General features: G+C 30.9%; 1 protein-coding gene across 1 annotated transcript; it reads left to right on the top strand.

Moving 5' to 3' along the window:
- The first annotated feature begins 1,750 nt into the window (after window positions 1-1,750).
- Window positions 1,751-12,982, top strand: LOC116346372 (putative uncharacterized protein DDB_G0282499). The gene is made up of 5 exons (XM_031776384.1): window positions 1,751-2,335; window positions 6,660-6,865; window positions 8,732-8,948; window positions 10,077-10,331; window positions 10,409-12,982. The coding sequence occupies exons 1-5, from the start codon at window positions 2,275-2,277 to the stop codon at window positions 12,676-12,678; spliced, it is 3,009 nt and encodes a 1,002-aa protein (XP_031632244.1). The 5' UTR covers window positions 1,751-2,274; the 3' UTR covers window positions 12,679-12,982.
- Window positions 12,983-13,004: the final 22 nt, after the last annotated feature.

Below are 13,004 nucleotides of genomic sequence, written 5' to 3'. Positions count from 1 at the left end.
GAAATTAGCGATTGCATAATGATGAATATCTTTGAATCTATTGATCTCGATAATTTCTCAATAAAATACTATTTGCGAACCTAAAACACTCAATGTATACATACATTTTTTATCGGTTCAACACAATCTACTTGCATTTGTCCAATTCAAATTTTGACTTTCCAGGGACGTGAGATTGTATGCAACCATAAACAAATGTTGCATCTTATGTCTAGAGATGATGACGATGACGACTACAACACGAACATATTTTGTACAAGTTGCTTCTTATTTGCGCGATTCATATGTATATTCAGAAAATGTACTAACATACATTTTGGTCTTAAGCTATATGTTTTGATGTACGTTATTCTTTGAGATCATTCCATGCGCATGTGCAACGCTAAAATATCTACATTTAATGCATCTAAGTACTTTCACAACCTACGAAATATTTGCGAACGTTAACATCGAAAACAGCGACAAACACATGCAGCCACACTGGATTTGAAGGAACTATAAATACAATGAAGAAACTCTGATTCCATATATGCTTGAACAAATAGTCATTTTCCTCTCTATATCTCTCTGTGTAATGCTCTTTGTTCAGCTGCTAGATATGTTTTTTGCTATTATTATTTCTGTTAGTAGTGATTCAACAGCTACTCGATCTTATGAAATCGTGAGAGAATTGCATAACAATTGAAAGAAGAAGATAATATGAAGATGAGTACTACTCTTGCAATGAATAAAAATAAATCTTTCACTGTATCTTCTGTTTGTAGATTTTTGTGGCATTATTTTGATCTTTCTTTGCTTGTTGAATGCTTTTTTATATATCATTCAGTTCACGTTCTGCGCCTCATCTTTGTTATATTGCCACTGCATTGCATTTTCGTAACATTTGCAATCTCAATTGAAGTACTATCTACCAGACAAATTTTTTTTTCGAAAAAAAAAAATTGAAAGTTGTTTTCGAATGCGATGCAGTGATGATATAATATGATATTCAAAAGACGATTCTCTGCAATGAAAGGTTTCTGTAATTATTAAAAGAAAGATGAATTCAAAGGATGACATGATCATTCATCATATTCCTTTTCTTCTTTTTTCATACTTCTCTTCTCAAAAGACTCAATATTGTCATTGTGCTTTGATGTATTTTTCATAGTTTGAATCTTATCGTGAGAAACGAAAACCAAATGAAATTTACAATTAAATATTAAATATCTTAAAATACAGAAACTTAATTATTTACTTAATGCATTTAGTATCTTTTAAAAATATACATATACATGTAGGTAAACCTGAGATAAAGTTTTTTGCTTACGCAGAAATTCTTTTTGTTAAATCAAAAAAAAAATCGCAATTAATGAGCTTGACCACAAATAGGTAGATTAATTTAAATACAATGTTGACCTATGCGTGCTAGCATTGCATATTCAACGAAGAATTCCTCCAACACCGAATATTAAAAAACACCTAGATTCAATGTGTGATTTTCTATGTAATGAAATACTCTTGTGAATCAGCAGAGTAACATATACAAACAGCATGCATTTAAATTAAAGTAATAACCTGATTCTGTATCGGCAATCATGTTCATTGCTTTATTCCTCCTATCCGTACGTGATCTATGGAGGTAAATGGAATCTGCAAATGCAATTAGTTCCCATACGATGCTGCTCAATTTGATTTGCCGCTATTATTTTTTTAATATATAATCGATGAGTTCAACATGCTAGGTAACAGACATTCGCCGCACTTATTACCTGTTGCAAAGATACAAGCACCATAAAATATACACAGTCACTCACTTACTTACTCACTCACTCTGATATTTTAACTCTCAGCAACTCAACAACTTAACGGCTTCGCTTTTTGTAACTCTTCCTTTCATTTTCATTTGGTTTTTGGATATAGACAAGCTAACATTGTTTTTCGTGTGCTCGTGTTGCGGGAATATTGTATGCATAGCATATTTGGAGATAGCTTAAAACATACTTCTATGCCATAGGAATAGACACAAACCACAGTTTTCTGCGAGACAATTTTTTTTTATAAATCGCTATTTATGTTTTTACGTGTTGTTTTACGTTTTCTTGTTTGGAAAAATTGAAAAATAATATGTGTGCTGAAATTTTATTAAGTAAAGTTTAAATGGAAACAAATCACGTGCGATTTAAGATCCCGAACATTGCTAATTCTTGCTTACATTAAGAATTACATATTTGTGCAATCACTGGATTTATTGACTTTTCGGATTTATTTATCAATTACATAAATCTCCATTTCATGGACCATTGGAGACACACGAAAAGAAGAAAGATGAAGATCATAGATTACTACTTTCTCGGTTAGTATTTTTTAAATTATTATTATTAGTAGTTTTTGCCATAAATTTGATAAATATATAGAGTTCTTTTTATGAAAATAAGTTCAATTGAGAAAAATACTAAAAATGTTGTGTGATTTAACTCAGTATGAGAAGTTTATTCGTCAAATAAAAAATACGAGTATGTCATAAGATTGCAAGACGAAAGTGTGCAATAAAAAAGTAATGTGTTTATGCGTGTAGAACCTTTGACTAATTTTTCAACCTATGCGCTTTGTTCAACGCAACCTCAACAATAAACATTTTAATTTAAATAAAAGAATTGCATTTTATGTGTTACCATGTGGCCAATGTGTACACATATATGACAGATGTTATTTATATATGCGTCTGATTGTAAAATACGAGACAATTGTATTCTCACAGTGTGAAAAATTAATTTGCAATGAAAATATGCAAGTGAAATTAAAACAAATAAACTATATAAAGTGAATCGAGTGCAATGTAAACTTTATTGTTATGAATTCTATGCGCATAATTCAGTTTAAATATCGTAACAATTTTAAATGATAAAGTGAAAATAAAAGTAATATTTTCACATTTAAATACTAAATTTTTGGTTTTTGATTATTATTCATCAAAATATTCTTTATTTTTCTGATTTGTCTCTAAAATCATTGAAAATCAAAAAAACAATATTTTTTTATTATTGGAAATAAAAATGTTTTCATCAATCAAAAAACGCAATGAAATAATATTAATTAATGTTCATCTTGTTTGCAAAACGAAACGCTCAATTTTGTGCGAGTTAAAAGCGAAAACGAATATTTCATCGCTTAGTAAAACATTGCACAGCAAAGAAACACATAAAACAACAAAGATATATTAAAATGGGAAAAAAGTGAAGAATTATGTAGAAATACATGAGTTAAGACAAAATGAAGGTGCCTTATGGTTGTCTTTGTTGATTTCTTTTTGCATATTCACATGCAACAAAAGGTATTATTAATTCATAAGCTGAGAGGGGCGGCGAACATTATGTGTAATGCCAAACGCACGTACTGATGCATTAAATGTGTACGCAAATATCATAATTACGAACTTATAAGCCAAAGCATCATTACAAAGCGATGGCGAGAAGATTGAATCTTCATCACTAAAGAAAAAATACGGAATATTTTGACTACCACTTTAAAACTGAATCCATATGGATTCTTGGCATCACGATCTGTCAATGAGATACTTTAGCATTTAAAGAGATTTTTTTTTGTGAATTCAGTAATGCCAAAGATTGATGCAAACAATTTTATACTTTAATGATACGCACGATTCATTCCGTTCGAAGTTTTTTTAGTATAAATATAATAGAGATTCGACATGGCCAACACCATCTTGGATTTACCATATACCATGTATATATAGTACATGATTATTATGCGTGTCACTGTAAATAACTGGTCTTTCCCATTATTTAAAATAATTGCCTGAAAACACACATTCCTTTCATTTTCGCCTATTTTAGTTATCATTAAATGCACACATAGAAGTAGCTATTGTTTCAGTACCATTAATTAAAAGATGAAAACATCAATTGCGAAAGTTCACATGTAAATTGTTCCAGAATATTTGATTTTTCTAGAATATTTTCTTTGAAAGTACAAGATGAAAATCTCAAGCTACTTTAATATTATTATCTTTTTAGAAATATTTATTGTATCAATACTTTTTTGTTTTTTTTTTATGCAAAAAAAATATAAAAGTTACACATGAACAAATGAATGCGTTTTTCCTTTTTATGTCCCAAAACTACCATGATTATTTTGAGCTTTTTAAATGAAAATAACAAAATACATATTTGCACCATAGTCTGGGATTAAAACAAAAGGCAGTAGTTTCGTGTAACATATTCTTCTCACGTCTGATGCAACAGTAACGCGCTGTGCACTTTTAATGAAACAGTCGCAAGTTGATGGCAAACTCAACTTTTGACAATATCATGCGATTACTTTCAAATCAAGAGGTGTAATCAACAAAAGTTTTGTTACAAAACTATCATAAATCAAAATCACAAAATTTCATAAATCCCTTTTCATCGCAAAAATTAACATTTAAAATGCTTTTAAGCTGCCTCAGTATTGATTAGAAATAAAGTTGTTAGTTTTTAGTTTTGACAAAGAATGAGATTTTTTTTTATTGAAATTGACTGTGAAAACTCCTTTTCATAGCATTCTCTTTCTGCTTGAGTATAATGTATTGAAGTTATTTAGAGAGGGGATGGTTTAAACGTTAAATGTTGTGTGATGCACGGCTCCCAGTGAATTGTAGTGTATAAAATATAATAATGTGGGATTTGAGAGCAAGTAAAAAAGACTCAACCAACTCAACCAAACATGCTTAGTTTTCCTCACCATTCTCTTCAATTAAATCGGGCCATCGTATAAAAAGACATTGCATAAACTTTAGAATGTTTACGAATTCCACTTGCTTCTGATCGTATTTGTTTGGTACATCACCATTGCTGTGCAAGAAACTATATACCGCTTCGTGTTTTGTGCATTAACTTTTTCAAGCCGAATAGTAATGCAATAAACATTATTTATTGAACAATGACGTTAAGTACAGACGGGGAAAAATCAAAAACTATGGCTATCTCATGAATACGGTTTTAGTTTTTCCCATGATATTTGTAGAGTGGAATATATTTTGAATGTATAGATCTCTTTATACTCATGTAACATTGGAATAATCATATGTACAATTTAATTTGATTCCCCAAAGCAGAAAGCAGATTCTCTTTCCTATCTTGAATTAGATATACGTATAAGTACTTTAGATATGCCAAATTATATAGCAAATTCATTTAAATTTGGCGAAATTTGATTTAAACAAAAGAAATAGTTCACTCACTCCCATTTAAGTTTAAATTAGTTAAGCAAACGGAACAATTCATGTGGAATGCATCTTATGCAAACTTGTTGAGTAAGGAGTGTCACAGTGCATACTGAATAAACTCTATTACTTTATTTTAAGAAATTAACTTTTATAAATTGTATTATTCTATGCTTGTATTGTTATTATTGGTTATTTGTGTCAGATATGGTGGGCGTTATTACATTTGAAGATTTAAACATTTTACCATATAAAATTATAAAGAAGATGTGATCAACCTAAGGTATTCACTATTACAACTAGAGCCTATAATATATAATCATTATAATTTCACAATCCAAACTCCGACGATTAAAATACTTTCAAATCGACTAACAAGACATAGTATTTTCTAAATTCAAATTGTAAATCATTAAATCACAGCTGCTGTGAAATATCGAAAGTGAAAGAAGTTGCATGACGGGCTTGTGAGATTTGTACAATGAAGACGAATTCAAAATAGTGGTCTGCAAATTAATTTTCGTTTAAGTGAATTACTTTAAGCGAGAAAATTAGTTACAGTATCACGAAAGGGCACCGCGAGATGTAAATAACGATGAAATGCTCATTTGTAAAACCACTTCAATTTCACATATTTCTTTCTCTAGTAGTGACTAATGAAAACATAAATAGTCAAAAGTACAGCTTCGAACAACCTTAAATGAAAGGATTCTTGTGCTCTTCAATTCTATAATACCAATATATATTATTGTCATGTCACATAACATAATAAAAAATTGTCTGTTGGTCATCAAGACAATTCAAGCATCCCAAGAAATATTTGGAATAGTAGATGTATTGGTTTTAATTGAAAAATTGACAAACTTGTAAATAAATGTGTGAATGCACAGGGTGCTTCTCTTCAGTTATTAGTATTTTTTTTATCTTACTTTATGATGACGACGACAATTATATAGAATGTTACGAGTTACGAGAGCTTAACAGGCATCAAGTACAATTTCATTTCTATTTTATTATAATAACATTATACAGTTTGTTTAATAAACAGCGTGTTCAACTCTTTTAGTAACACAATACATATGTTAAGATCTGCAATAGCATCTCCAAACATAAGATCGCATATGATGAAAACTGAAGAGAAAGAAGAGACGAACTATTCATATTGAGCAAAAAAAAAAAACAGTTTGCTATAATGGTCAACATTATTGGGAAGAAAACGAACATTTCTTTTGGAACATTTTGAATGTCGGAATGAATTAACACTATTACAGTACAGACGGCACATGATATCAAATTATATAATAACATATGAAAATAGCACGTGGTATAGAAAGTGATAGATTACAAAGTTACGGAAATATTACACCTTTTATCTATCTCTACAACATAATTTCAAATATTCTGTTTTTATTAGCGAATAATTAAAAATTTCGTTTTTTTTTTTCTTAACTATTAGTTGGGCTTTTCTTGATTTCCGTCGATCAGACATTGCAGCTAACTGCAAATATCAATAAAAATGGAAACAGACATCCTTCATATAGTCTTCAAAATATGCCCAAAACTGACTTCTCATGTCGTGAAAAAATATTGGGTGGCTACTATGCTGATCCAGAGACACAATGTCAAATGTTTCATATTTGCGTAAAAATTGCTGGCGTCGGGGTAAGTTTCAAAATAATCTAATTCTAATTATAGAAGAAAGCGTTTTATTTGGTTTTTATTATCGCCAGAGGCGAAATCTTCTTTATTTCTCGCTTTAAAAAAGATCGTTTGAAAACAAAAACTCAATTTCTGTTCTATTTGTGGTCGTAAAAATATGAGTAAAACTTGTAAAAAGTGTTCAATGTTTACTAGTAGAATGAAACATTTAATTTTATTGATTTTTAATGTATGGAATGTCTTCAGAATTAAGGTTAACTGTATTTATTGATGTTTTCTTTTTACTACAGCTTAATAAAAAAAAATATCCACAATATGCAAATCATGTACATGAAAATTTTTATAATGTGTGCTAAGTATCATTGTAATAACGATGACTGTGAGATTTGCACCGTGACGTAGACTCTGTTTGAATTCAAACAAAATGCCAATCACTTGCGGCCTATGAAAACTATAATTACAAATTTTGTTTTCTTCTTGAAAAACCACTTCATCTGTGTTTTAGTTAACTGTACATTTGATCGAATAGTAAGAAAAAGAAGAAGTAACATGTGCGTCAATTTTAAAATAATAAATACTATTTAATTTCAATTTCAATGAAGTGGATTTAAGATCCAAGGTCGCTTGTATGAGAAAATCGTTCACATTCACCCGGTTGTAGTTGAAAATATTTGATTTGGAATCGTGTGCGCACATCAATGGTACTATTTTTTTTATTATGAAGCAAACTGGGACATAAAGTTTGTCATGCAATCGTAAAATTTTTAAAGAGAAAAAAATGTGATTGTAAATGTTAAATCAATCCATTCAATCAATAACAAACAATACACTCGATATTTTTTGAAGAAGATGAAACAATGGCGACAGAAGAGGTTTACTAAGCGACGAGTCTTTATGTTAGTTAACCTTTGTGTTAATAGAAAGTGAAAACTGTAATAGAGTTCAATACAAGTCTGAAATGAAAGAAGAAGTCAAAGCGAATGAAAAACCAAGCATAACTGGATAAAATTCTTCCGAGTCTTTTAAACGATTAAATAGTTAAATAGCTAGATGTCCCAATGTATAGTATTAAATTCACAATAGTTCGTATAGTATGAAATTTATTGTTTGCAAAGTTTCAATACTTTTTTGTCAAGTTATGGTCGGATATTTTGATTAGTCTAGACTTTCTCGCGAAGATACGCTCTTCTTGTATGACGTAAATCTTTGGTGGAAATCAACGAAAGTTGAAATAAAAAGAATAACAACTTTAAATGAACTAGCGTTCATGGTTGCTCATTGTATAGGTTTTTATAGTATAGCTAGGTGTTTCCCATCTCTATTTCTATCATTCCTACTTCTTTAAAGTCATGAGATCGAATAGTTGACTTTTGTTATTGTTGTTTCGTCTTTTGCGACGCTGTACTTTCATATTCCCAAGTGATTTTAGTGACCTTTGCATCAAATGAGATATGTTTTATATGCCATTTTAAATTTATGTGTGCACCGATGAACCAATAAAAGAAACCATAATCGCATAAGCCAATGAATAATGGTGAAAATTTAATTCAAAGCATTTTGTAAAAATATGACAAGGCTCGAAAGGTATTTTGATGTACATGATGATCGACAAATACCTCGTGCATTGATTATTAGTCAAGTACTCCGCTTTAAATATGTAAGCAACTATCAGAAATGTTCAGCCATTAAAGACGGAATCGTGTGACTTTTTTGATCAAGATTAACATTGAGAACTATGTATACGGCACGCAACACCATATTTGGTTGGTTTTTATTCATGAAAAATATCAAATGTCTTACGATATAATTATGGGCATAAGTTTGTAGAAATAATAGTTAGGTAATTTTTTTTTTAAATCAATGTTTCAGGTGCAAGATTTTAGATTTTTGTGTCCAAATGGAACTGCATTCGATCAAGAGGCTCAAACTTGTGCTGATTTTGGTGATGTTGATTGCGATCAAGCTACATTATTTTATGGTAGTGATAACTTTGATCTATATCGCATTGGGTCGGGATTTGAACGCAAGCAACCAACACCAGCCACAGAAGATGAATCGACATTTCATTTGCAGCGGTCTGAATCAAGTGAGTTTTATATGCTTTATTTAGAGTTATTTTTCTATATGTTCATACATCGATTTGATGTTGATGCATGTGCAAAATTTTAATTTTAATTTTATTTTCTAAAAAAAAAAGAAAAAAAAGAATTGTGAAAAATTCCATCCGTTTTCACGATGCCATTTGACTGATATTTTCCGCCAAACATACGTGTGTTTCTTCTAGCTCGTTGTAATAAATAGTTGATTTTCACTTCACGTCCAATATATCATTGTATTCCTATCCATGTAACTCTCGAAATTAAAAACCTCATAAAATACATTGTAGCAACAGTTCTTCTGCGAGTATTTGGTTATTTCTTGAAAGTATACATAAATGCTACAACAGCAGCAACTTATGTGCTTGCCGAAGATATTATCGATTATGAGATTTCACTCAAACACACAGTATGAGTGTTCAAAGTTTGAAAAACTGTAAAAAAGGTATAATAAAAACTGAAACTGTGTGAAATATGCATAAAATCAAAAACGACATTTGGATGATCGAAATTACCGTCTCGCTTGAAAAATACATTAATGCCCCTACTATTTTTTGCAATCAATACTATTTTCTGCAATCGATATTTCTTTGTGCGCAAATCAAATATGAAACACGCATTGTTGTGGAACAACATTTCTCTTCATTTGTGGTACTCATCATCAAAATGTTAAGAGAAGCAACGCGTGCAAAAAGGCAAAATCAGCGTATTATTCACGTATAACCGAGTAGCAAAATAGACAGCCCAATTAAAAAAGACGAACAGTGCCGGAAGTTTTGTTGTGCAATAAAATTTTTGTTTGGTATTTGTTATTTGCTTCTTCACAATAGTGAAAACACGAAAAAATACAAATAGTCTTTGGAAATTATAGCTCAACTTTCTTCTCGAAATAATACCAGATATTTAACAAGATCATACCAATAAGGATTATTAATATAACTATCTTTTTTTCGACTAGAAGATTTTAGATGATGAAGGTCTTTTGTCTTTCAAATTTCGGCAAAGCACGAACATCTTGTTAATTTGTATCATCTAATACTGAAAAAATTAAGCCTCTTGATCGAATAGTAGACTTCAAAGTGAGCTATTATTAAATGTATATTATACCTATATTTTAGATGATATTCGAAGAAGTAAGCAACCTATTGTTGTTCAAAATGCTATATATAATATGGGATCATCGTTCAATCAAAAACAATATGAACTGAGTTCAGTGAAGCCAGCTTATCAATACCAGTCGCCAAAAATAACGACAACGACAACGACCACGACACCACGTACAACTCTGACCACTCGAAAGGTCACAACAACAGTACCTTTTTTCATCAGCAAGCCTCTCACACCACTTGTTTCAGTTCCAACAAACTCAAATAGTAAGTTTCAATGTAACATTTCAATTTTTCCTGTTCAACGGAAATTTGAAATAATACTTTACTAACCTTTTTTTCAGACAATGACGAAATATTCAAAGGTAGCCATTCTTCAAACTTTTATAGTAATCGAAACAGTAACGATGATGATGACGATTATAAGCGACACACAATAAACAACTCAGCGAAGAATCGTCATCGATCACGTGGCCGAATTCAATATCGTGGAACTTCTGCGACTACAAGTTCCACCACATTTAAACCACCCGTTGTTCAAAATTATACAACTTTGACACCTTTCACCGCAAAATCTACGACACAATCTCCACAATTCAAGTTTACATTCTCTTCTACGGTTAGAGCAAATTCATTATCACATGCTCAACTTGGACCCTTACAACAACAGTTTTCAAATTATAATAGTAATAATTTCGACAGTTTTAAAGTACATTCAACGACATCTGTGCCAGTTTCATCATCACAAAGAAGCAATTTCCGAGCAAATAGCTTCAATAATCCAATTACGACTCAATCAACATTCAATGTTGTCCCGCTGAGACAAGTGGTGTCTGCGCCAACACCTTTCAATAGTAATCATCTTAATGTTAAAAAATTTGAAGGGACCAATGTAACCGATAAGTCTTTAGCGATTAGTACTGTTTATACAAACAGTAATATTTATAACAATAATCTGTACAATTCGAATTCATCGAACATTTCATCGAGTAGACAACAGAATGCACGTGTATTTGATAATCATAATGTAATTAATAATTATCAAACGACGAGTCCTTTCTCCAATCAACGTATAATGGCTAATCATCTCACAACAAACAATACAGTTTTACGTCCAACTTCCACTCTTGCAAATACAGTCGGTTCAGCGACGTTTACTCAACAAAAACCATCGAATACAAGTAGTTTTTATCCATCAAGTCAAAATTCTGTCACAACAACAGTGCAACCACCATCAATACCACAATCTCAAATTGCACACAATTCGTTGCCACAAGAACGACCCAATTTTAATCAACAAGATTTGATCAATCAATTTAATTTAGAACAACGCAAATTAACACAGCAGAAGCCTTCTCAAAATAATAATAATAATAACAACAACAACAACAACAACAACAACATCAATAATATACAAAATAACAATCAACGGCCAAGCGATGCTCAAACTTACCTTAGTTTAGAGCAAAAGCGACTGCAATTGCATTATGATATTAATGACTACTTGACTACAGATAAACAAATATCCCCACAATACTCACCAACTTCCGAGCAACATAGATCCGTTCAACAAGTTCCGAATTCAAATGTAAAAGCATTGCAGTCGAATCAGTTCTTGACGCAAAAGAGTCAAGAGCCCTTTATTTCTACAACAGCCAAAATAAATAGGTTATCAATTGAAACTAATTACAATCAACAATATCAAACCCAACAGGATCGACCATCCCAATCTTTAAATCATAAGCTTAATACACAAATAAGCGATAAAAATGTTCATAAAACAACAACCAAACAAATCAGCAGCAATAACAATAATATAATTTCAACATCCACTAAGAAATTCTCCACGCTTGTTCCAAAAGAAAATTACGCACCAACTACATTTAAGCCATTATTTTACTTTAATGTGGCCAAACAAATAAATGATAATTTGAGCACGCCGACAAAACCTAAAGCTATTAATGATGACTTGATAACGAGTACGACGTTGAGATCAAATCCAATTAATCCCATATTTAATCGAAATCCAGACTTTTCACAGTTTAATTTTAAAGAACCACAGTCGAATAAACAACAAACATTGCATTTACAGCACCAAGCTTCAAAACAGCCACAAAAAAATGTAAGTGAAATTGACGAAAATGATGGACAGTATCATGCAGAGTTATATGAGAGAGATTTTGCACGGTATAAAATTAAAAATCGGAAAAAGCAACAACAGACATTACAACATTCGTTGAAACCAATTTATACGAAAAATGAAAATGGTATTGGTACAACCAACAAACAGCAACATAACTTAAACCGTGGTACACAAAAGAGTTTTCGCAATAGTGCAGAAGAAGAATTCTTGAATACAGCCCATTCACAGAATATTGCGGCAAGTGGAAATGAACTATGGGCCCATTCAAAAAATTCGGCCAACTCAAAACAATCCAATGTACCACCAAAAGTATCAACAACAAAACTACCATCGATTAGTTCCCATGAAAAAAAGTCCATATCAAAAGATGAAAAAGATGTAAGTTACGATTATGCTTATTATGATTCAGCGAACGATACACCACATGACTATTCGGAATTCGATCTGCCTGATTTCGGGAAAACACAGTAGGGATTCACTACAAAAACGAAGATATGTGTTTGCGTAGTAGCAAAAGAATAATGGAACGATCTGCAAAAATCTATGAATGATGTCTATACAAAAATAAAATTGTTTTATTAAGTTAAGACATTATCATACAGATGCCAATTACACAAAACTTCATTGTATTAGAAGGTATTTATGCCATTTCAAAGTGATTCGATTTTACTTCCCATGCATTTTAAAATTCTAAGTTTCACATGACATTCTTGTTATTGAATGATTTTAATCCAAAATTGTAATATAAACGAAAAACAAACCATTTAAAGAAGAATTCATCAAAAATGTTAGTTAAT

This window comes from Contarinia nasturtii, unplaced genomic scaffold, assembly GCF_009176525.2.
Source record: "Contarinia nasturtii isolate CC-2019 unplaced genomic scaffold, AAFC_CNas_1.1 Cnas_scaffold_1500, whole genome shotgun sequence".
NCBI classification, from domain to species: Eukaryota; Metazoa; Arthropoda; class Insecta; order Diptera; family Cecidomyiidae; genus Contarinia; species Contarinia nasturtii.
The sequence above is the reverse complement of the archived record's forward strand: the minus strand, read 5'-3'. Positions and strand labels throughout refer to the sequence as shown.

Coding starts and splice junctions, on each gene's coding strand:
- LOC116346372 (XM_031776384.1), top strand. CDS start 2,275: ATGGACCATTGGAGACACACGAAAAGAAGAAAGATGAAGATCATAGAT. Junction 6,866..8,731: donor TAAAAATTGCTGGCGTCGGG/GTAAGTTTCAAA, acceptor TCAATGTTTCAG/GTGCAAGATTTTAGATTTTT. Junction 8,949..10,076: donor TTTGCAGCGGTCTGAATCAA/GTGAGTTTTATA, acceptor CCTATATTTTAG/ATGATATTCGAAGAAGTAAG.